The sequence below is a fragment of the Leopardus geoffroyi genome, chromosome B3 (genome assembly GCF_018350155.1).
Source record: "Leopardus geoffroyi isolate Oge1 chromosome B3, O.geoffroyi_Oge1_pat1.0, whole genome shotgun sequence".
Taxonomy (NCBI): Eukaryota; Metazoa; Chordata; class Mammalia; order Carnivora; family Felidae; genus Leopardus; species Leopardus geoffroyi.
Window position 1 is genome coordinate 135,390,321 of NC_059337.1, and position 23,459 is coordinate 135,413,779.

The 23,459-nt window shown below is 41.7% G+C and overlaps 2 protein-coding genes and 1 long non-coding RNA gene across 6 annotated transcripts in view; 2 read left to right on the forward strand and 1 right to left on the reverse strand.

Moving 5' to 3' along the window:
- Positions 1-2,005: 2,005 nt before the first annotated feature.
- Positions 2,006-7,096, forward strand: LOC123582056. Its single transcript, XR_006704168.1, has 2 exons — positions 2,006-2,086; positions 6,960-7,096. It is a non-coding gene; the product is annotated as an uncharacterized LOC123582056 (long non-coding RNA).
- NDUFB1 (NADH:ubiquinone oxidoreductase subunit B1) lies at positions 5,050-11,348 on the reverse strand. 2 transcript variants are annotated; one of them, XM_045448277.1, is made up of 3 exons: positions 11,244-11,348; positions 6,091-6,235; positions 5,050-5,159 (listed from the first exon to the last, which is right to left on the reverse strand). In XM_045448277.1, the coding sequence occupies exons 2-3, from the start codon at positions 6,228-6,230 to the stop codon at positions 5,123-5,125; spliced, it is 177 nt and encodes a 58-aa protein (XP_045304233.1). In that variant the 5' UTR covers positions 6,231-6,235; positions 11,244-11,348; the 3' UTR covers positions 5,050-5,122. The 2 variants fall into 2 exon arrangements, with proteins under 2 accessions (XP_045304233.1, XP_045304234.1); XM_045448278.1 differs by having other exon boundaries at positions 11,163-11,270.
- Positions 11,349-11,562: 214 nt separating this feature from the next.
- Positions 11,563-23,459, forward strand: part of CPSF2 (cleavage and polyadenylation specific factor 2) — a 33,218-nt gene continuing 21,321 nt past the window's right edge. The window contains exons 1-6 of one of the 3 annotated variants that reach the window (XM_045448264.1): positions 11,563-11,731; positions 15,432-15,493; positions 19,457-19,636; positions 20,842-21,001; positions 21,081-21,186; positions 22,475-22,604. In XM_045448264.1, coding sequence (XP_045304220.1) covers positions 19,488-19,636; positions 20,842-21,001; positions 21,081-21,186; positions 22,475-22,604 — 545 coding nt within the window. In that variant the 5' untranslated portion in view covers positions 11,563-11,731; positions 15,432-15,493; positions 19,457-19,487. Of the gene's footprint in view, positions 11,732-15,431; positions 15,498-18,733; positions 18,782-19,456; positions 19,637-20,841; positions 21,002-21,080; positions 21,187-22,474; positions 22,605-23,459 lie in introns of those variants that run through there. The other 2 variants (XM_045448265.1, XM_045448266.1) reach the window with 2 other exon arrangements.

Below are 23,459 nucleotides of genomic sequence, written 5' to 3' on the forward strand. Positions count from 1 at the left end.
CTTGTTGGAGCCCCATTTTGGGCTTGCTGATGTCAGCCTGTAAGTGCAGAACCTGCTTTGGATCCTCTGTCCCCTCTCTCTGCTCCTCCCCCGCTTGCACTGTTCCAATAAATAAGCATTTTTTAAAAGATAGATAGTCTGGAGTTCAGGGGTTTGGTTTTGCTATAGAGCAGGGAGTTATTCACAGGAGTGAATAAAATCATCTAGGAGAAAAGGAAGAGCTTGAGAAGAGGATCTAAAGCAGAATCTTGAGGGTAGAGAAGGAGTAGTGGAAGAGAAGGGAGGAAAAAGCAGGAGTGTAAAGTTATCAAAGCCCTGAGAAGGGAACGTTTCAAGGAGCAGTCAGTATCAGTTGCTGCCAAGAGGTCCAGCAACATCAGGACTTAGCAAGATTCCACTAAATTGTGTTGCTATGGAGACTATTGTTGACTTTGGTGAGTGCAGGTTCAGAGGAACACAAGGGGCAGCAGGAGGTAAGGAAATGGAGAGTCCAGTGAGGACCGGGTGCTCTGGGATAGGATTTAGTTACCATTTATCAGATGATGATGTGTGCACAGTCCACAATCCCATATTGGGGAAACAGTCCATGCATGTTCTTAAGGAACTGTGGACTGACTGGGGAAACAAATCATGATCTCACGAAGTGAAAAAATATGCAAACCACTTTTTTTCCTGATTTTTTTTAAAAGAAAGTTTGTGTCTATGTACAGAAACATGTGTTTACTTTTTTGCTTATATACATTACAAATCTCAGGAAGACTATATAGGAGACACAGAGGTTACCTACATGTTTGAGATGGGAAGGGAACTAGGCAAATAGGCAGGGGTGGGAGGGAGACTTTTCACAGTATACAATTTTATTCTTGATTTTTGAACTATATTGTATTACTTATTCAGAAAAAAAATGTGATTATATTCATTTTATATGGCTACCGCAGCAAATCATCACAAACTTGGTGGCTAAAAACAGAAATGTATTCTCTCGTTGTTCTTAAGGCCAGATGTCTGAAACAAAGGTGTCAGCAGGCCCATGCTCCAAAGCCACAGGGAGAAATCCGTCCTTCTTCCAGCTTCTAAAGGCTCCTAGCATTATTAATTAGTTGGCTTGCGGTTGCAGAATTCCAACCTTGGCTTTGGTCTTTACGTGGCCATCTTCCTTCTGTGTGTCTCTGTCCTCTCATAAGATACCAATGATTGGATTTAGGTCTTACCTTAATTCACGCTGCAATCTTTAACTAATTTCATTGGCAAAGAACCTACTTCCAAACAAGGTCTTTGGTTCTGGGTGGACTTGAGTTTTGGAAGGACATGCTTTAACTCTCTCTAGTGAGTAACTGCTTACTAGGATGAACAATATGCTGAAGGACTCATTGTTTCGTTCCCTCTTAAATCCTCCCGGCAATATTCAGTGATGTTGAATTAATACTAATCATTTCATTAGGGCTTCCCCACCTGTTGAGCATGTGATTAATAGGGAACATTGTAAAGTGAAAAGACTGATGCCTGGGAGTCAGAATGAAAGTTCTGGTTTTGGCTTTGCCATTGAAACAGTGTATGATCTGCATATTAAATGTGTTGCATTTCCTATTCTTATAATTCCACTTGTTATTCAGCACATCCTAAACTTTTAACTTTGTAAGATAACTCATATCATCCTTCAAAACTCAATGACTATACCCGATAGAAAATGTTCCCTGCTTTCCACTGAATTTAGAAGTCCCTCTCCCCCTTCTGAGCTCCTGATGTGCCTCTATCATACATAGTCACTTTTACACAGTATCATAATAGTTGGTTTAACCATACATCTTCCCCAACATCCTATAAATGTCATGATGGCAGGGCCCATGTCTTATGACCATTTGGTAGTTGATGTCTTTCAAATGAATTAATGAAGCCAAGTGTCTGGGAATGATTCGTGATTCCCTCTTTCCCCTCACTCCTTGCATTGGTCAGTCCTCAAATGTTGTGTATTCACCGTCTCCCCTCTTTCTTCATTGCTCCTGGTAGTTCAAGCCCTCTTGGTCTGTTGTGTAGCCAGCCTGGTTTGAGGATTTCTGAATTGGTCTTCTAATTCCAGTCTCAATATGTAAGATTCATAGTACTGTCAATGATCTCTCAAACATGCAAATCTCATCAGTTTTTCTTCCTTTTAACAAATGGAATACTACTATGTGTCAGGCACTAGGACCGTAACCATGAAACAAACAGTCCCATCTTCACGGAGCTTATATTGGGAGGGATCTTTAAATACTAATTACACAAATCTTACTCTAAAATCCTTCAGTGGCTTCCCATTGCTGGCTTAAAAAGCACTTAGTGACCTGGACCAACTACGTGTCCAGCCGTATCTCCCAGAATTCCCCCTGCTCATCACACTAGCTGCTTCCCTTGATTTCCAGAGTCTTCTAACGAAGTCCTTTGTGCCACTATACCTTGCACATGCCTATAGGAATGCACTCATTACACCATACTGGACCTATTACTTTATATGCTACTGAACTATTAGCTTTTGAGGGGCAGAGGAGTCTTAGTCTTTGTATCAAGGGTTGGTACAGAGCAGTGAATAAATGCATGAATTCTTTTTGACTGATTGGCACAGGAAAGTATTACGATAATTCAGTGGGAGAGAGAAGTTACTGAGCTAATCAGGAGGGTTGCTGGTGTGACAGCAGACCAGACTCACTACTAGTAGACTTCTTATGCCACCTTGGGCCACTCAGATTTTCTCTGATCTACTTCATTGGAGTTTTATGTCAACAAGTGAGATTGCACAGATATTTCTATCTTCTTGAACACTGTATATTCTAAATTTAATCTGGTGTTCATTTTGTTGTTACTGAAGACCAAATAGCTTAACGGAATTTTAACCATTTCACATTTTAAAATTGAAGGTGTGTCAGATTCAGTGTCCAGAGTCCTGACAAGAATCATTGCTAATTAGGGAGTATCATTTCATTGTAATATTACTTCTCCTTAATCCAGTATTATCTAAAACAAAATGTTTTCTGAGAGGAGGTAGTTTAATAGAACAGATGACATGTATACATCCATGGAACCATCCGAAGCAAAGTTTCCTCAAAGTTTCCTTGTGCCCCCTTGTAATTCATATTATTTTTTTTAATGTTTATTTATTTTTTGAGAGAGACGGAGAGAGCAGGGCAAGGGCAGAGAGAGAGGAGACAGAGAATCCCAAGCAGGCTTCACATCATCAGCACAGGGCCCGACACACAGGGCTCGAACTCACGAATTGTGAGATCATGACCTGAGCCAAAACCAAGAGTCAGACACTCAGTGGACCAAGCCACTCAGGTGCTGCCCCTCCCTGGTCATTCTTACCTCTAACCCTTTTCTGGACTTTGTGCCTCCAGGCAATCAGTGATCTGCTTTGTTACTATAGTTTACAGTTTCTAACATTTCATATAAGTGGAACTGTAAAGCATATGCTTTTTGTCTGGCTTCTTTCATCCTGGATAATTAATTTGAAATTCATTAATGTTGAAGCATTAGATCATTCCTTTTTAAAAATTATTTATTAATGTTTATTTACCTTAGAGCATGAGTGGGGGAGGGTTGGGGGGAGGGAGGGAGTGGGGCAGAGGCAGAGAGGGAGACACAGAATCCGAGGCAGGCTCCAGGGTCTGAGCTGTCAGTACAGAACCCAACATGGGGCTTGAACTCATGAGCTGTGAGTTCAGGACCTGAGCCGAAGTCAGTGGCCCAACCAACTTAAGCCACCCAGGCACTCTAGATCATTCCTTTTTTTAATGCCAACTAGTATTCCATTGTATGGGTTTAACACAGCGTATTGACTTGATTGACATTTGGGTTATCTTTAATATTGGACTATGCATATTCATGGAAGTCTTTGTGTGAAAGTAGGCTCTCCTTTATGGATGAGTATCTCAGAGCGGAATGGCTGGGGCATATGATAGGTGTTTTTCTCATTTGAAACCACTAAACTGGATTTCCAAAGTGCTACAACTGGCAACTCCAGGTTATGCTCCTGCCAGCAGTGTGTGAGGTCCAGTTCCTTGCCAACACTGGTAAATACATCAATCTTTTAACTTGAACCATTCAAATAGGTGTGTCGTGGTACCATTGTGGCTTAAATTTGCATTTCTCTAATGACTGCTGATGTTGGGAGTCTTTTCATGTACTTTATTTGCCATCCTCTTATCTTTTTTGGTAAAGTGTCTATTAAAATCTTTTGCTCATTTAAAAAAATTGGGCTGGGAGTGTCTGGCTGGCTCAGTTAGTGGGGTGTGCAACTCTTGATCTGGGGGTCGTTGAGTTTGAGCTTCACACTGGGTGTAGAGATTACTTAAAAAAATAAGTGAATTGTTTTAAAAAATTGGGTTGTCTTATTAAGGTAGAAGGGTTCTTTACATATTCTAGATAATAAGTTGTTGTACATTACGTTTCTCCCAATTTATGGCTGCATTTTCATTTTTGGAACAGTATTTTTTGAAGAGCAAAAGTTTTCAAAACTAGTTCATGCTTTATGTGTTGTATTTAAGAAGTCTTTGCCAAACTCAAGGTCACCAAAATTTTCAGCTAGTGTCATCCTTCTTTTTTTTTTTTATTTTTTTTATTTTTTATTTTTTTTCAACGTTTATTTATTTTTGGGACAGAGAGAGACAGAGCATGAACGGGGGAGGGGCAGAGACAGAGGGAGACACAGAATCAGAAACAGGCTCCAGGCTCTGAGCCATCAGCCCAGAGCCTGACGCGGGGCTCGAACTCACGGACCGCGAGATCGTGACCTGGCTGAAGTCGGACGCTTAACCGACTGCGCCACCCAGGCGCCCCTAGTGTCATCCTTCTAAAGCACATAATTTGAAAACATTTTTCTGAAAAATACCTGAGGAAAAAATTGCTATGCGTTTTAATAGTGCTATGGTCTAAAATGGGGAAAAGAAAATGAAATGCTGACTGTAAATTTAACATCAATGTGCATAATCAAGTGCTCAATAATTATTTTTAAGTTATGTGTGCCTATTACTTGAAATGTGGAAGATTACTCCAACACAAAAAGAATCACACTTTAAATTAAATAATGAATGTGTTTTTATTTCTCTCCCAATTTTTAAAATGTGAACATTCTGTATTTCAGTCACAGCCTTTACTTCCAGGTGACTTCTTCATTGGGTCTCAATTCCCTGTGTGGAAATTAGAAAGGAAGGAAAGGAAAAGGTATAAATTAAACTTTCATGGGGGAGAAAAAGAAGAGTATGAGTTCAATATTTTATATTCTATTAAATTGACCCATTAAAGTTTTTATATAGACTCAACAGAGCCATTCTGTTCTCTCATGATTTTAAACTTTTACCAGCCCTTCAATTTCATTTTTCTAGATTTAGGAACCGTAATTTCTTAGTCTGTATGAAAGCTTTTATCCTCTGTTCACTTGAGGTTTTCTAAACCCTTTCTAATTCATGTATGTGATCGTTCTTGAAATCCCTAACCATAGACCCCCTCTGCATAGGGACTGTGAATGCTGCTCAAGCCTCTGGTCCCCGGAGCTTCTTCCCACCTACGTGATACCCAGTGGCAGGCACCCTGCCTTGCTAACTACCTCTCTGCTGACAAAAAAGCTATCTCCAGAGACACAACGGGACCAGGCAGCAGTCAGCTGCCTTCTGATCACTTGGCCACCGTGTCTAGAGCTCTCCAGGAGTGTTGCTGCAAACACAGCACCGAGCCACTATTGGTATCATATATTTCAGCTACATTCTGGTTTATGTAAAATGCTGTCTGATAATGTATGTGAAAGCCACATTAAAGTAGGCTTTGGTGAGCTAGTTTAAAACTTCGTTTCTATATTACAAATGTACCCTGAATGCCAAAAAAAAAAAAAATTCAAACATCGGAAATACCGTGTTCATAAACTGAAGACCTGTTATTCGAAAGGTAATCACTCAGTTTTATCCAAAGATTAAATGACAAATAATACTACAAAATGATAGCACTTGAATATAAGTTCTTGGGGGAAAATTTACCCTTTCTGCTTATTTTTGGCACACATGGTATTAAAAAGAGTATTACCAAAAGCTGGCCAATTGTTGGTTTAAAACAAACGTACAAACTAACCTTTTAAACAACAAACTCTTGTTCCGGAAGGCAGTTAGCTTTTCATCGTTCTTTTTGTCTAGATAACATCCAAGGACAAATCCCACAGGCACAAGTATATGTACCCAGTGGTCACGAACAATCTGAATTACGTTCATCATGAATGCTAAAAAAAAAACAAAAACACAAAAACAACAACAAAAAAGAATGAGCAGAAATATAACTGCCTTTGCAGTATCTTGAAAAATTGCATTTTGGGGCACATGGGTGGCTCAGCCGGTTAAGCTTCTGACTCCATTTCAGCTCAGGTCATGATCTCACTGTTGGTGTGGTCGAGCCCCACTTTGGGCTCTGTGCGGACAGCTCAGGGCCTGCTTGCATCGTCTCTCTCCCTCTCTCTCTCTGCCCCTCTCCCACTCGTGCACACACCCTCTGTCTCTCTCCCAAAATAAATACATTAAAAAAAAATTTTTTTTAATTGCATCTGAAACAGAGAGCTAATCCTGAATTTAGTAAATGTTAAAAGCATAATAAGCCTCTTCAAATTTGCTCGGCATCAGAATGCAGTATACAACTTAAAATCTACTCGACGATTATATAGGTGACAATGGTTAATATAAAAATTGCATTGCACTATGCGGTGCCTGGGTGGCTCAGTCAGTTAAAGGTCCGACTTCGGCTCAGGTCATAATCTCACAGTTCATGAATTCAAGTCCTGAGTCGGGGTCTGTGGGGACAGCTCAGAGCCTGGAACCTGCTTTGGATTCTCTGTCTCCCTCTCTCTCTCTACCCCTTGCCCGCTCACACTCTCTCTCTCTCAAAAATAAATAAACTTAAACAAAAAAAGTTTAAAAATTGCATTGCACTAAAATCAACTTATTTTTTTCTAGTTCCACTAGTGATCTGATATGGTACAGTGCAGAGAAATGGAGAGTATAAAAGATTCCACCTGCAAAAGCTGAGTATTTGCATCCTCCTACTGTTAACTTAAAACTTTTACACATGTGTAAAATCTTTTTAAGACCAACAAAAATCTTTTAGGACCTCTTACAATACTAAAACATAATTATACTATTATGCCAAAAACCAAATTCTTTAGATAAAGCTATAAATATTGAAGACTAATTTTTGACTTAGCAGTAATTGTGACTCAGATAAACCCCATTAGCTACGGTACCGCTACAGCACAAAGCTGAAACTAATTTTTGAAAGTAAATGAAGATATGAGAGAAATTAAAAAAAATAACCACACTCAACAATGTCATGCTAGGGGCGCCTGGGTGGCTCAGCTGGTTGTGTGTCCCAACTGTGGCTCGGATCATGATCTTGCCGTTCCTAAATTCGAGCCCTGCATCGGGCTCTATGCTAACAGCTCAGAGCCTGGAGCCTGCTTTGGATTCTGTCTCCCTCTGTCTCTGCCGCTCCCCCACTCTCTCTAAAATGAATAAACATTTAAAAAATGTCATGGTAGATCTCAATATCAATCAGTGATTTTATAAAAGATATGGGCAGGAGGGAATTTACTTTCAGAGAACGACTACTAGGTACCGGAGCCATCATATAGTCTTATATGTAACATGAAATAACTATTATTATCCTAATTTTACAGATTAGAAAACACCTTAACCTAAAATTGAGTACAGAGCTGGAATTCAAACTCAGGTTTGCTCCAAAGCTCTGTATTCTATTAGATCACAATGCCTCTCTTCCTGAATTGATATTCCTGATCTCTTCCTGAATTGACATTCATGGCACTTAAGGGATTTTAAGTTCTAAGAGTTCCTAAAAGGTAGAAGAGGAAGAATAGAACTAGAAGCTACCAAATGGAAAACAAATTTGCATTAATTCCATAAAAACATAGTTGCATTGTCAGTTTTCTGTAAAAATGTGTACCTAAAGATGAACTCAAAATACATCTGCCTATATATGAATCTAAAATGAATAAATAATATACAATGGCTGAGAAGGCATAGGACAATACCCTAGTAAGAGAACACGTTACTGCCAACAAAAGTGCTTAGCACGAAACTGCTAGGATTAGGTAGACTGGATCCTGCCTCTCCTCCTAGGACACCGTTTCTCATACTTACACATCCTATTACTATATTTCTCAAACTTAATCACTATCTAAAGGCACTGGGCTAGAAAATGGCCATGAAGTAAAAAGCTGCACAATTACTATATACTCTATTTAATAAGGTGTAATATTACATATAGCAGGTTCCAGTCTGAATATCACCAATCTGGAAAATTATGTAAAGTAAATGAGGTATTTAAAATATATAACTTATAGTTTAGGCATTAAAGTTTTAGTCTATTGTCTACAGCTGTTATTCTCAAACTTGCCTGCACATCAAAAGCACCTGGGGAGCCCTGGGTCTCCTGGGTGGTTCAGTCGGTTAAGTGTCCGACTTTGGTTCCAACCATGATCTCATGGTTTTTGGGTTCGAGCCCTGCATCGGGGTCTGTGCTGACAGCTTGGAGCCTGGAGCCTGCTTCCGATTCTGTGTCTCCCTCTCTCTCTCTCTGCCTCTCCCCAGCTCATGCTCTCTCAAAAATAAACAAATATTAAAAAAAAAAAATTAAAAAGCACCTAAGAGTCTTTATCAAAAATAGAGACTCCTTGGTCCTCCTTCTGGGCGGGGTTGGAAAAACCTGTAACTCAAAGAATTGATTTAGTTAGCTAATTTGATGCAAATAGTTCTTGGGTAAACTCATTTTATTTTCTAGAAGATGGTGGCTCTCTTAGCATTGTGCCTTAAGTAACATTATTTGCATTTAGATACAAAGCACTTTTTGTGAATCTGACCAAGTGCCCACCAAATTATAGCCCCTTGTTTTATAAACTTGAGCCAGTCAAATATGGGAATAACAATGCATGCCTTAATCAAACAATGTAACTTTGAAAGCAGGAAAATGCAGAATACTAGACAAGATAGGCCTCTGTAGAAATCAAGCTCTCATGTATTGTCACCTGTTGTTACAGGTTCCTCAAATTTCTTAATAGGGGTCAAGCCTAACAGCACAGCAGAGTCAGATAGTGTTTGCATTTAAATTTTTTTTTAATGTTTATTTTATTTTTGAGACAGAGAGAGACAGAGAATGAGTGGGGGAGGGGCATAGAGAGGGAGGCACAGCATCTGAAGCAGGCACCAGGCTCTGAGCTGTCAGCACAGAGCCCAACGTGGGGCTCGAACTCGTCAACCGCGAGATCATGACCTGCGTTGAAGTCAGACACTCAACCCACTGAGCCACCCAGGCACCCCGAGATAGTGGTTGCATTTTAAAAAATGCCTGGTGACTCAGTTGGAGACTTTTAAATAAGCCCATGGCCACCGTGGGCTATAAGCCATTATTGTTGGCATTATTCCAACAGGGCAAGTAGGTATTTTGTCTGGCTCTACTCTGAGAATCTGAGAAGATTCTGAGACAAGCCTCTGAGGCCCTGGCTCCATATAGGCTCTCACATATACTCCACAGGTGAAGAATGGTCGATGGAAGGATTCTATATGTTCAAAATACAGAACTGGGTCCAGCCACCATGATTCTGTTGCTAGGAGGTAAATGACAAATCTTAGTCCCACAGGCATTTCATATTACACTTGTATCATCTATCTAGTGGACTTTGGGAGCAGTGGCACTGAACATAATTTGTCCTCTGTATTTCACTGTGAGTGGATGACCAGGGAGGACAAAGATTTATGGACCTAAGAGTGAGCCAGAATGATTCCCGGAAGAATGGCTAGAAGCTGGAGTATAGACAGGCTCTGGTCATGGGCCGAAGACCACAGAGGGCTTTCAGTGATGGACAAACAGCAGTGAGGTCCTGGGACAGACTCCAATGAAACAAGCCTAGGTTTGGATGAAGAGTGACATCCACATGGGTGACCAAGAGAACACTGCACTTAGTACTGTCTTCTTTCCACGGAAGACTCATGAAAAATTCTGCTTTTACTTTAGAACTGGGACTTGCTATGGTATTCCTAAGAAAAACGAATTGTTTTTTCTCTTACAGACTCAAGGAATCATTAACTTATCACCTGTCCTCTGTTACCAATGTTCCAAATTTTTTGCCCTACCTCTAGAAAGAGCAGACTCATATAGCACTGTCAGGTACGGTTCTTACTGCTTTTCACCATCACTAACCTCATGTAATCTTCACAACACTATGCGTGTCTGCACTAATGTCCCCGATGTAGGAGGCACATTTTTTTCATGAGGAAATACAGGGACAATCAACTTGCATAATGTGACAAATGCAGTTAAGTGGTAGAGCTGGGATTAATACTCAGGCAGGGTGGCTCCTTGGTTCAAGCTACTTGTGCTTTATTGTCCATTAAGGTAACCCTAGAGGTAAACATTTAGACCGACCCCACTCAGGATTATCTTATTTTTCTTAACATTACTTTTTCTTCAACCCAATTTTTCTCGCGTAACTTCTAAAAAGAAAACTGAATCTGGTATGCATTTTTGTAAGCCAATTTACGTTGTAAAAACATAAATGAATAGATATTTCAAAAATTAAATCCTAATCTCTAATAGGTCCCCACAGCACTTTAGATCGACATTTTTTTGAACCATATATATATGATCGATGAAAAGCAGTGCGGGATGCGTGGAGAAACCGAACTGCTTGAGATCTGGAAACGTCTTAATGACATATCCACCCTGGAAACCAAGCACAAATGCAGTATTACATTTTTTAAGTGATATGTGTGTGTGTGTGTGTACGCGCGCGCAATGGCCGGCTCAAGAAGGTTTGCGATTTGGAAGAGAACGAGGTTTCCAATCTAGAGCAACGAGAAGACAGAACGCTGAAACCTGGACGAATATGTGATGCTGGCAGAGAAGCAGCGGCTTCCCTCCTTGAGCCTGGAGTGCGACCCCGGCCTGTAACCTCTGCGGCCCGGCCAAGGGCGGTCACCGGGTCATCCCTTAAAGACGTTTTCCAATAATGACAGCCTCCCACTACCCTTTCCAAAAGCCGCCAGGCGCAAAACGGGAGCCCAGCCGTCCCCGGGAAGAAACCCCCATTTCCCTTCCCCGTCTCCACCGCTCGCAAGCCCCGGGCCATCCCCCCCGCCTACACGTACCGCCGCCGAGGGCTTTCCTAGAGGTGGACTTTCCCTGCCTACACAACGGGGCGCCTCGGCGCTCCTGGACCCGGGACCCACCTGCGGCCTTGGTGCCAAAAAGGACCCCACGACCCAGGGCAGAGGCGAGCCCAGCCACCAGCGCCGGCGGAAGCTGCGGCCTTGGGACCTGCCATTCGCCACGCCCGCTCGAAGAGAGGGGTGGCGGTGGGAAACCAAACCCCTTCTTCCTTTTCATGTTTGACTCTTCTCGTATTTATTTTAGCTTTTCACACATTATAAATTTTCTAAAACTACACCTTCGGTGCAAGATGACGGGACTTGTTGGGGTAAAGCGCCATCTCCTTCCCACAGCTTCGTCTCTACCCCTCGAAGATGGTATCGCCCTGGGCCTTCCCCGCCTCCGCGGCTCGCCTCCAGTTTCAAAATGGCGGCCGCCATCGGGGGGCCTTCTGCTGGCTGATCGTCACGGGTGCTGCTGAGCGAGCATCAGCTTTTCTCGCTCTTGAACCTGGATTCGACTAGGGGTTGGGAAGGGCAGTGGACGGCGTTGGGGGAGGACTGACGAGGCAAGTGAGGGCGGAGGAAAGGAGTGAGCCCTTTGGTGGGGGAGGGGGCGCCCTCGGCCCTCAGGGGAGACCCTGGCTCCAGCTCCGGCCGGGTCTCTGCTGGGGACGTGCTCCTGGGGTTTCGGTTGCGACTGTCCTGGCCGGACCTGGCAGAAGTGCTCAGCGAGGGAAAGAGAAGTGATTTCTCCGGGGGTCTAGAGCTCCCGGTCTTTGTGGCAGTCCGTACGATTCACTCCTATTTGCCCCCCCCCCTTTTTTTTTTTTTTTTTTTTTTTGCAGTTTTCCTCTGTCCTGTTTCTAGGCGTTGGAGGAGTTAATCTGACGCCAGCTTTGGCCTCGTGGTTACCGTGTTCTTGGACTCCTCGCTGGGGGTCTTCCCGTGGCCTCGGGTTCAAAGGCCACGAGACTGCTAAGCACTGGGCACGAAGTAGGCGTCCTTTTTAGTTAATCGACTCCGGGGACCTTTTAAGATGTTAACCATGCTTTACCAAAATTGACTTGGCCTTCCGCGCCTCGCGCCCCCCAGCCTCCCCACCCTCCCAGCCCTCGCTTTGCCCTCGAGCGCTTCCACCGTCACTGTTTTACTAGCTCTTAAGTAAACTGGAGGTCACACCAGCCTTAACACTGGCAAGTGTGGCCTCCTGCCACCTGCCGAACCTGAGTTATCAATTACCCATCCCCAATTTTTTTATTTTGCAACCCTTGTGATTTTTTTTTTTTTTTTTTTTTTTAAGAAGCCGCTTCTCTTTCTGAACTAACCAGGAAGAGGCTTTTTTGTACCACGTGAGTTCAAAGGCCAACCCAGATTCCTTCGTTTTCCCTTGGATTTTGTGTAGTTCCTTTTGGTTGTCATCAACATGCAAGGTCGTTATTGAGAGAGCAAGTAACTGTAATTGGTAATTGGGATGAATGAGTCCATCAGACTCAAGGAAGCAATTTATGACCTGGTTAGGGTACTGTGGTTAGGTTAGGATTTGAGTGCTGTGCTTGATACTGGCGATACAAAGATGATCAGTTTTGCTCTTCGCCTATACAGTCAACGTCCATTCAACAAACATTCTTAGTGCTGTTTGTGCTAAATGAAAATAAACCGCCCGAGGCCACCAAAAAGGCTTCACAAAGGAATAGCTATTTGAGCTGGGTCATAAAGGGTCACAAGGAATTTACTAGGCTCGGGAGGAGATCATTCCTGGATGCAGAGATTTGAGAAGTTTTGGCGCGCTGAGGGAGAGTGGGAAGATAAATGTCCCGGAACATGCAGTGCAAGGGTGGTTGGCGAAGGAAGAGCGAGATTGAGAGCCACTTGTGAAGGACCTTGATTTCCAGCTAAGGAGTTCAGGCTTTATCCTGTAGTTAGAGGGGAGCCAGTGCACATACTTTGCACAAGGAAAGGGCGCGAGTGTGTGTGTGTGTGTATACACACACACACACACACACACAGGGTGGTCTCTGACAGCTGTATAGAGAATCAACTTGGAATAGGAAAACTAGGTAAGAGGAAATTGCAGTCATTCAGGTAAGGTAATGTGTGCCTCAATTGAAGTAGGATAGTAATGCGTGTGAAAGAAACAATTTTTTTAAACTTTATTTATTTTGAGAGAGGGAGAGAGCTCGTGGGGGGCGGGGGCAGAGGGAGATAGAATCCCAAGTAGGCTCCATGCTATTTACTCAGAGCCCAATATGGGGCTTGATCTCACGAATTGTGAGATGGTGACCTGAGCCGAAATCAAGAGTTGGACGCTTCACCGACTGAGCCACCTAGGTGCCTGGAGAGACCTTTCTGAATAGGATTCAACTGGTGGCAGCAATTTGGTGGAGGGAGGGTGACTCCAGAGGTTTTGGGCCAAGGGACTAAATGGTTGGTGATACCATTAAAGTCAAGCCTAAGATGGGGCGCCTGGGTGGCTAGGTCGGTTAAGCCTCCAACTTCAGCTTAGGTCATGATCTCGCAGTTGGTGAGTTTGAGTCCTGCATCAGGCTCTGTGCTGACGGCTCAGAGCCTGGAGTCTGCTTCAGATTCTCTGTCTCCCTCTTTCTGCCCCTCCCCTGCTTGTGTGCTTTCGGTCTCTCTCTCAAAAATAAATAAACGTTAAAAAAAAAAAAAAAGCCTAAGACATGTACATCAGAATAGAATGGTGCCAGCCTGCACCTTAAGGAGTGGCAGAGCACAGTGCTCTACAGACGAAAGCATGGGTTTTAGAGTCTAGACCTAGTGCTGTTACTGCAGCCGTGAGCTACATGTGGCTGTTGAGCACTTGAAATTGTGGTTAGATTGATTTGAAATATGCTGTAAATATAAAATACATACTGAATTTCAAAGACTTGGTAAGAAAAACGATGTAGAATATCTCAATTTATTAATAATGATCACCTGCTGAAATGATAATATTTTGAATATATTGGGTTAAATGAAATACATTAAAAGTAATTTCACCCAAAACTTTTCAACGTGGCTGTGAATAAAATTTTTAATTACATTTATGGCTTGCATTATATTTTTGTTGGGCAGAGCCGATGCAGTCTAGACTAATGATAGAGAAATTTGTAAGGAGGTGGGATTTGAACTGCGTCTTGACACAGTGGTGAGCTGGCGCCCTCCACTGCCGGTTAAGGCATTCAGGTTTTTGTTTTTTCAAGCAGTAAGAAGCCTTCCAAGATTTCTGAGCAAAGGGTAATTAACCTGGCAGTAATGTTTAGGTTGAGATGAAAGGGAGGAAAGGCTGGAGACAGAGAAACAGAGAAACCCAAATGTAAGGTAATGAGGCCCTGCTTTAAGGTACTGGTGGTAGGAATGGAAAGGGAATGATACATTTGAAAGCATTTTGAGGCTAAGAAAAATAATCAGGAGTTGGTAACAGACTGTTCAAAAAAAGTAAAGGAAGGAATCGAACATGTAGAATTTCAAGCCTTGGTTACTTAGATAAGAACTAATGAATTCATGTCATATAGTCACAAAGTACATTTGAGACCAAAGGCATTTAGTCTCAAAATAGAACCAGCAAAGTCGAAAGGAGGAAGTAGTTTGCTAAATACTCTTCCTTTTCATCTCCTTGCCCTCTGTATCTTACCTAATCAATCATCCATACCAACTGATTTTCCTAAAATACAGAATTTCCTGTATTATGTCATCTTACTTGATAATGGATCTTAAAATGTTTCTCTGTTGCCTGAAGAACTAGATCTAGAGTCCAAGGCCTTTATCTGGCCTTTTTCTGTTCATTATAATTTTTCTTTCATTTTTTTGCTTATATGAAAATGTGCCCAGCTGCTTTTTCCACTAACACTCTGTACATTTTTTGTGCCTTTGGCCATGTTATTCCCCTGTTTGAAATACCTTTTCTTTTTGTCTCTCGGGTCCTGCCCATCCTTAACGAGTAATTTAAGATCTCACCTCTTTTATGATTCTCATTAACATAAGCTAATGTCAGTTTTTAAAATCTTATTTCCTAAACTGCATATTTTAGCCCCTGATTGTGACCGATTTGGTACAATATTTCTGACTTTTATTATCTCTGTTTTATGTAAGCTTCAGCTTCCAAAAATTAGGACAGGTTTTCTTTTTAAAAACAGGATCGTTTCTTATGCTACTTGCTGCTGCTCATGTGTTCACCTTAGGGCATGACATAGAAGGTAAACACCATAATTAAAAACAGAAGTAAATCTGTTATACCACATTTAGCAGACTCTCTTTATTTTTTAGATTTATGAAGAACTCTTCCCGTGAATTCATGGTGTTTCATCCTATATACGACTGAGATATCAGTAAGTGATGAATGTCTCTAGTAAAGATCTAGCCACAGTATAAGCACTTGTATTAAAAATACCTTTTCACCTGTTGCAACCTGGGTCTATCTGCAAAAAGCTTTCACATGAACTCATTCACTTCTGTCTGCAAGCTACTTTATTTCCACTTTGTAATCTAAATAAAGTGGAAGTGAAGGTGGATTTGAGTAGAAAAAGAGTTTCTCTTAGGCCACTAATATACTTGTGGTACAGGAAGCTTTTTGGCAGGGAGAACTTTTTTATTTCCTTTCCAAAATTGTATTTATAAATGTTTTTCATCAAATGGAGAATAAATGTCTTTGTACTTCTCATGCCTTACAAATAGGAATATGCTGAGTCCACATATTTTTAATTTTAACTTATTTGTTTCATCAGTTCTTTATGGAGCAACCACTATGTGTTTAAGACACGTGCTAATAATATATAGTAAGGACACAAAAAAGGATCGAGCCTCAAAGAGCTCTCCCAAGCAAGGGGAAATGCATAAGAATAGATAACTGTTGATGGTGTAGCCAGTTCACTAAGCTCATTTAACACTAGCCATACTTCATTCATTTAAGCTTTTGTTGACCCCCCCCCCCCCCATGTGTTAGGCACTGTGGACACATTGGAGGATAACTGTGACCAGAACTGACAAGGTCTGTTTTTTCATGGAATTCATAGTCTAGTGCGGGGATGAGGAGGAAAGACAGGGATGGGCAAAGCAAGTAAATAAGTAACTAGCAGGCATAGAGAGCAGTAAGCATTTTGAGGGAAGTAGAGTGATGTCACAGGGTATAACTGAGTTGGGGAAGGACTTTAGGGTTGTTAAAAAACCATCTCAGAATAAATTTGAGACTGGGAAAACGTACAAACTAGTTAGAGGTCTTAGTGACAGTGGAGACAGAAGGGAAGTTTGAGAAATAGAATGGAGGTAAAAATGCAGCACTTAGTGATAGATCGGATGTGGGATACAAAGTAAAGGAAGGACTCAAGGATGAGGCCATCAGAGATCAGGTGATATTTATGGCTGTGGAACTGGTGAGATTACCTGGAAAAAAAAAAGTCCTGCTGAAGCACACTGCCACCTTTGAGGTGGAAGAAAATAAATAGCAAAGGAGATTGGGGAGTGGCCAGTTACATACAAGGAAAACTAGGATGGAGGTGACACAGAAGCAGAGGGAGGAGAGCATTTCAGGGAGGCTGGAGCACTTATTTTTATCGAATGCTGCTACAGTTTCTGTCAGTGGAAGCCCGAGAAATGCCACTGGCTTAAATTGCGTAGAGGTTTGCCAGTGACCTTGATGAACGCACTAGTAGTGGGCTGGCAGACAAAGATGCCAGGTTTGGTAGTCTGAATGGGAGGCAAGAAAGTGGAGACACATGTGGACAAATCCTCTGAGAACTTTTGCGATGAAAGGGGAACATAGAAATGATGGACTACTTGCGGGGCTAGTAGGATTAAGAGAGGGCTCTTTTAAATCGGGAAATTCTAGAGGATCTGTGTGTGCTAATAGGAGTGGCACATCAGTGATACATGGTTTGATGTGGGGAAAAGAGGGAATGGCTGAAGAAGTTCGGTCCTCTAGAAGGTAAACGAGAATGGCAGCCAGACTACTCATAGGGAGCAGGGCTATTGAGTTCATGTAATGGGAGACACAACAGTGTAGGTGCAGATACATTAATAGATTTGGTATTGGAAAATGAATTCTTGTCTGATGACTTCTATTTTCTAATTGAAGAATGAAGTGGGATCATGAACTGATAGTAGGGCGGAGGGGGCAGTGCATGATGCTTGAGCAGAGAAGGGGCGATGTCAAATGGCAGTCTCAGAGGTGGTCAGCCAGCTAAGAAAACTCAGGTCGGTGGGTAGTGCTTAGTGCCTCCTTGGGACCTTTGACCATGAATTGAAAGAGCAGGTGGCACAGTTGTGGGATTGACCCCCCTCCCCTCCCCTCCCCCCCGGCAACATATAGTTCCTGGAATACGCAGAGCAAATGATTGGAGTCGGTCGGGGTTGGGGTTTTGCCAGGTTGGTACCAAGAAGGACTAGAGCAGTGAGATACGTGATGGTATTTGCAAGATACTCATGGTGGGTCATGGATTGATGGTAAGGATGTGAATGGAGACTGGAGGGGGTGAAACCATGGTTGGTGGATGATGAGGGATTCGGTGAGGCCGAAGGATTTCTGCAGTGGGATTGCTGAGTGAGCGAAGCAGTAGTGAGAGAGTGAGATGCCGGAAGGTCAGATTTCGGAAATGGTGCAGCTCACGGGTGAAGAGGTCTAGGGCATACCTTTAGTGGTGGGTGGCTGACGTGAAACAGGGTTATGGGAGTGGAGAAAGGCAGGCACCAGAGTCAGTAGTGAAGTTACTAAGAAGACCAAGTCAGGAATGAAAGTCGTCCGTGAATGAGGTCAGGTTAACAGATGTCAGCAGCGAGGAGGAGAGAGGGAAGGCTCATAGCCCGCTGGAAGGCGTGAGGCTCCGTGGGACTGGAGTATTTGAAGGAGGAAGGAGGAGACCTGGTTTGAGCTGCAGCGAGGAGCAAGGAACGCATACTTCCTGCTTTCGAGGCACAGGGGGTGCAAGAAGAAGAAGAAAAGCCTGTGAGGAGGTGGCAGGAGAACCAGTTTCTGTGAAGATTACCAGGTGAAGAGGACCTTCAGAGAAGAGGTGCGGTTACAGATGAGTGTGAGCGGCATCGTCCCAGAGAACATACTGGAAGGACCTGGGAGGGAAAGAAAGTAGGGGATTGGATCTGACAGGCAGATGTGCACGTCAGTGATCGTGGATAACCCAGGAGTCTTGGATCTTTGGCTGAGACTGACGAGAGGAAAGATGACATGAGGTGGGATTAGCCTCCTGACAGCCTGTCATGAAAGGTGACAGTTTACCTTAGTGTGTTGATAGGACCTTGGGCAGCTGGTAAGAGGCCATCAGGTATGCGTGACCTCTCCTAACTTGCACAGTTGGCCAGGGAAGACTAATGTAGTGTGAGGAGCTAAGATCTGAAATGTTGCTGTGGAGCTGTACTCTGCTAATCAGTGTTTCTGTCACATGTGTTTAACAGCACGCAGTTCTAGGTCTGAAATCCCAATAGATGTGTTCATGTTACACCTTGAAATTCATACGGTAGGCATCTCGACGTAAATTCCATCGAATATATGTTGAGCACGTACTGTGTGTCAGGTTCTCTCAGGAATTGCAAGCTTAAGATTCTACATCTGTCTTTTGTAGTTGCTTACTCTCCAGTGCAAGTGTTCTTAACATTAAACTCCCTAAAAAGTACGTGGATTTCTTTGAGTATGTGTGCCTTGTTTGTTTGTTCCCTGACCACTGAGGGGAGAAGAAAGAGTGCAAAACTTTCATCAGATCCTCAAGCATGCCTGTTTATTTAAGGACCACTGGTCTAATAGGAGAGAAAGACATGGAAACTAATTGTAATGCAGTGAAATCATTGCCATCACAGAGCAAAATAAAGGAAGCACAAAGTCACCTTGGAGGATGAGTTCGTTAATTCATTCATGTATACGTTCATTTATTGGGGAACTTGGTGTTCTCTAGTCTGTGTAATTCACACATTATTTGAAATCTTTCAACATCGTTTTTATGTGAATTATTAATACTCATGTTTATAGACTGGCATACATAAGTGAGGAGAGGTTAATTAATTGCTTAGACCCACATAGTAGTAGCTTCAGATCTGAAACTGGTTCTAAAGTTCACTGCTTTTCATTAAGCCACACTGAGGAGCCGCTGAAGGACTCGTTGTCAACAAGAGTGTGTAACGTCATGTTTGTGCTTTCAAATTTAGCAGTGATGGGAGTAGGTCTTTAATGTGTTTGCTTTCTCTCTTTATGGAATTGTTAATCACTTAGAAACTTGATACAATGTTAATTTGTCTATTATGTGTGTTAGACTATGATGTGTGTTTAATTATATTTTTATTTCTTTTAAAAGAACTTTTTGGATTGTTGTTTTTGGACCAAAAATGACATCTATTATCAAATTAACTACCCTCTCGGGGGTTCAGGAAGAGTCTGCTCTTTGCTATCTTCTGCAAGTTGACGAGTTTAGGTTTCTCCTGGACTGTGGCTGGGATGAGCACTTTTCTATGGATATTATAGACTCCCTGAGGAAGTAAGTTACTTCTCCTATTTTTAGACTTCAGTTAAATCAACTTCTCTTTTCTACACCATGATACCATTTTGATGTGACCCAGGGTATGTTCTCTTTGCTCTGATTTAGAGTAAAAGACCTGATTTTGCATGCCAAAGAGCCAAAAAGCGACTGTTTTCATTTTTAAAGTTTTGATTGTATTATGAGCTATGTTTATTGAGATTCAGTAAAATGTTAATTGTTACTTGGCTAATGGGTCCCAGTAGAGATCTTTGCACCCTAATTTTAGAGAAGATTAGGTTTAGAAGAATTTGAAGAGGAAAAAACCTTCCCTGTGGAAGGTCTGCCGTCAGATCACATTTGCTTACTTTCTATGTGTTTTGAGGCTCTACACTGAGAATTGGTGCCCAGAATACTGACCATGTGATATAAAACAATACTGATCCATCAAAGAAAAATTCAGTTATGTTTTCAGTTATATTAATTATGGAAGGAAAGGGGACTGAAATATTTGGAAACTAGAACTTGTAGCAAAACATTTTTTTTTCCTAATTTTCTCTGTCAGTGAGAGTGTGTGCTTTATTGATTAATTGAAGTTTCACTGTAGAGAATGTGCTATCAGGCACCATGCTAAAAAGCAGAGGCAAAAATCCATAATAAATGTGTGGCCATTTCTGAATGAACAATGTCTGAAATTTCAAGTTGAGTTCTTCAACCTAAATTAATGGCATATAAGATAACCAATCAAAATCAGCTTCTGTGTGGTGTGTCTACTGGTTCTCTTTTTCCTTTTTAAATTTTTTTTAATGTTTATTTATTATTTTTTGAGAGACAGAGAAACAGAGTGTGAACGGGGGAGGGAGAGAGGGAGACACAGAATCCCAAGCAGGCTCCAGGCTCTGAGCTGTCAGCACAGAGCCCGATGCGGGGCTCGAACTCAGGAACCGTGAGATCATGACCTGAGCTGAAGTCGGACACTTAACCGACTGAGCCACCCAGGCGCCCCTCTTTTTCCTTTTTTTGAAAAAGATGTGTATAGACATCATCTGTTTCTGTGCAACATATTCCATACTTGTGATATCTATGCAACATGGGGGTAGTAATAACTGAAATTGATTGGTGTCGTAACTTTAGCTCTTAGTTTTCCTCTTTGACCCCAGCGTAGTCTTTACTCTTCAAAACAAGTCTGGAGAAATGGAGAGAGTGTTTTGATCCTGTTCTTGTAGGCATGTTCACCAGATTGATGCAGTGCTGTTGTCCCACCCTGATCCTCTTCATCTGGGTGCCCTCCCGTCTGCTGTTGGGAAGCTGGGGCTGAATTGTGCGATCTATGCGACCATTCCTGTTTATAAAATGGGACAGATGTTCATGTATGATCTTTACCAGGTAAGTGAAGCGGTCAAAAAAAGCTTTTTCTACTCCTGCAGTGATCATTTTTAACCTTTTATTTGTGTTTTTCTTTTAGTCTCGACACAACACAGAGGACTTTACGCTCTTTACATTAGACGATGTGGATGCAGCCTTTGATAAAATACAGCAGTTAAAATTCTCTCAGATTGTGAATTTGAAAGGTAAAAGAATGTCTGCCATAGTAATTGGACTAACAGGGTTTCAGCTGCTGACAAGTCCAGGGAGAATTTGTAGTAAATATCCTAGGGCCTGGGGTCTGAAAAAGCAAAGATTAGCATCTGATTAGTTCTGATATGGACGCTGAACTTCTCCCAAGTCGTTTGGATTTTAAAATAGTGCAGGCTAAATAGCAACAAAACGTTAATAGCTCAAGCCTTTTCACATGCAGCCGGGGAAAACTTAGTGTTTCCTGTGTATGGTGCACAAAGGTGATGTGGCCGCATCCTCCTCCTAGGACTTCACAGTGGCGTTGAGGGGCTAAAGCCGCTCTGGTGACTGGAGGTGGTGTTCAGGCCTTGAAGGAGATGCAGTGCCTTGGCGGCATAGTAGCAGATAACTGAATTCTAGAATCGGATATTAAGAAGTTTATTATGTAATTAGGTCAGGAAGTCCTCTCTTAAGTACACATTTCTCCTCTGTGGAGAGATAGGTATTAAAGATTGTCATAAATATGAAGCCTGGCAATGAAATTGAAAAAATAGCATAACAGTGGACTCTGGTGATTTAGTCAAGAAATAACAATGGTCACGACAGCTTTGCTTGTGCTTAATTTTTCTGTAGGATAGATTTTTTACCATAATGAGATTTGAATGGTTACTCTGTGAGTTTAGAGGTTAGCAGAAGGAGAAACATTTGATGATTGTGTGTACAGTGTAAATATTCAAATGTATTTGGAGTGCCTGGATGACTTACTTGGTTAAGTGTCTGAGTCTTGATTTCGGCTCAGGTCATGATCTCACAGTTCGTGAGATCGAGCCCCTCATTGGGTTCTGCACTGACAGTGCAGACCCCGTGTGGGAGTCTGTCTCTGTCTCTGTCTCTCTCTCCACCCTCCCTCTCCCCCCACCCCCTCTGCCTCTTCCTCACTCTTAACTTGCTCTCTCTCTCTCAAAATAAATAAGTAAAAACAAAAAATATTCAAATGTATTCATTCATACTAAGTAATTAATAGTGTATTGGCTTTTAAACTTGATTTCTATATACTACTTTTTATAAGCACCAATAGGTCTGCAAGAATTCATAACAATATGACAAGAGCGTTTGTCTATAGTGAAGGAGTGGAGTAGCTGGGGGACAGGAGAGCGAGACTTGCATTTTCATTGTATGCCTTGTTACTTTGGAATGTTGTATCACTGTATATATTAGCTATTAAAAATAGTTTACAAGTAAATAAGCTTTCTTTAGGATTGTAAAAGAAATCTGAGTATTGTCATTATCTTTTTGACACAGGTAAAGGACATGGCTTGTCTATCACACCTCTGCCAGCTGGTCATATGATCGGTGGAACAATATGGAAAATAGTCAAAGATGGAGAAGAAGAAATTGTCTATGCAGTTGACTTTAACCACAAGAGGGAGATGTAGGTATATCAAGACAAAAGCTAACGGAGATGCAGTTGGTGGTGTTTCATTCTTTGGGGGGAAACTTAAAAAGTTATTATTTTTTTTTAACCAGAAATCTAGAACTATTTAAAAGCCTCAAGTAGTGAACGTTTTCAAACTTAATTATTTTCACTGTAAGGGAAAACTTTGATATAAGAGATAAAATATATTTTACAAATTTACACATAAGTATCCACTCTATAAAACAGGTATCTCCCTGGAGATGTTGGAAAGGAGATTAATTTTTGTACATAAAATTATATCTTATATGCTACTTCACCTGCTATTTAAAGGAACTTTGTGGATGGGTGTTTTTTTTTAATAAAGTTAGTAATTATCATATAACTACATTTGAAGTCAGACTCCCTTAAAAAAAAAAAAAATGAAGTCAGACTCCCTTTAAAAGGGAACATAGTAGTTGTAAGTTTAAATATTTCATTTTGTATTCACAACATTACAATAAAATTGTTTTGTAGAGGCTTTTTTTGTAATTTCTGTACATTAAGTTTATAGTTGGGGCGCCTGGGTGGCGCAGTCGGTTGAGCGTCCGACTTCAGCCAGGTCTCGATCTCGCGGTCCGTGAGTTCGAGCCCCGCGTCAGGCTCTGGGCTGATGGCTCAGAGCCTGGAGCCTGTTTCCGATTCTGTGTCTCCCTCTCTCTCTGCCCCTCCCCCGTTCATGCTCTGTCTCTCTCTGTCCCAAAAATAAATAAACATTGGAAAAAAAAATTTAAAAAAAATTAAAAAAAAAAAAGTTTATAGTTATTTTGTATTAGATTACAAAAGCCTCAAGATCTTCTGGATCTTCTATTTAGAGATATATAAGTAATGAAT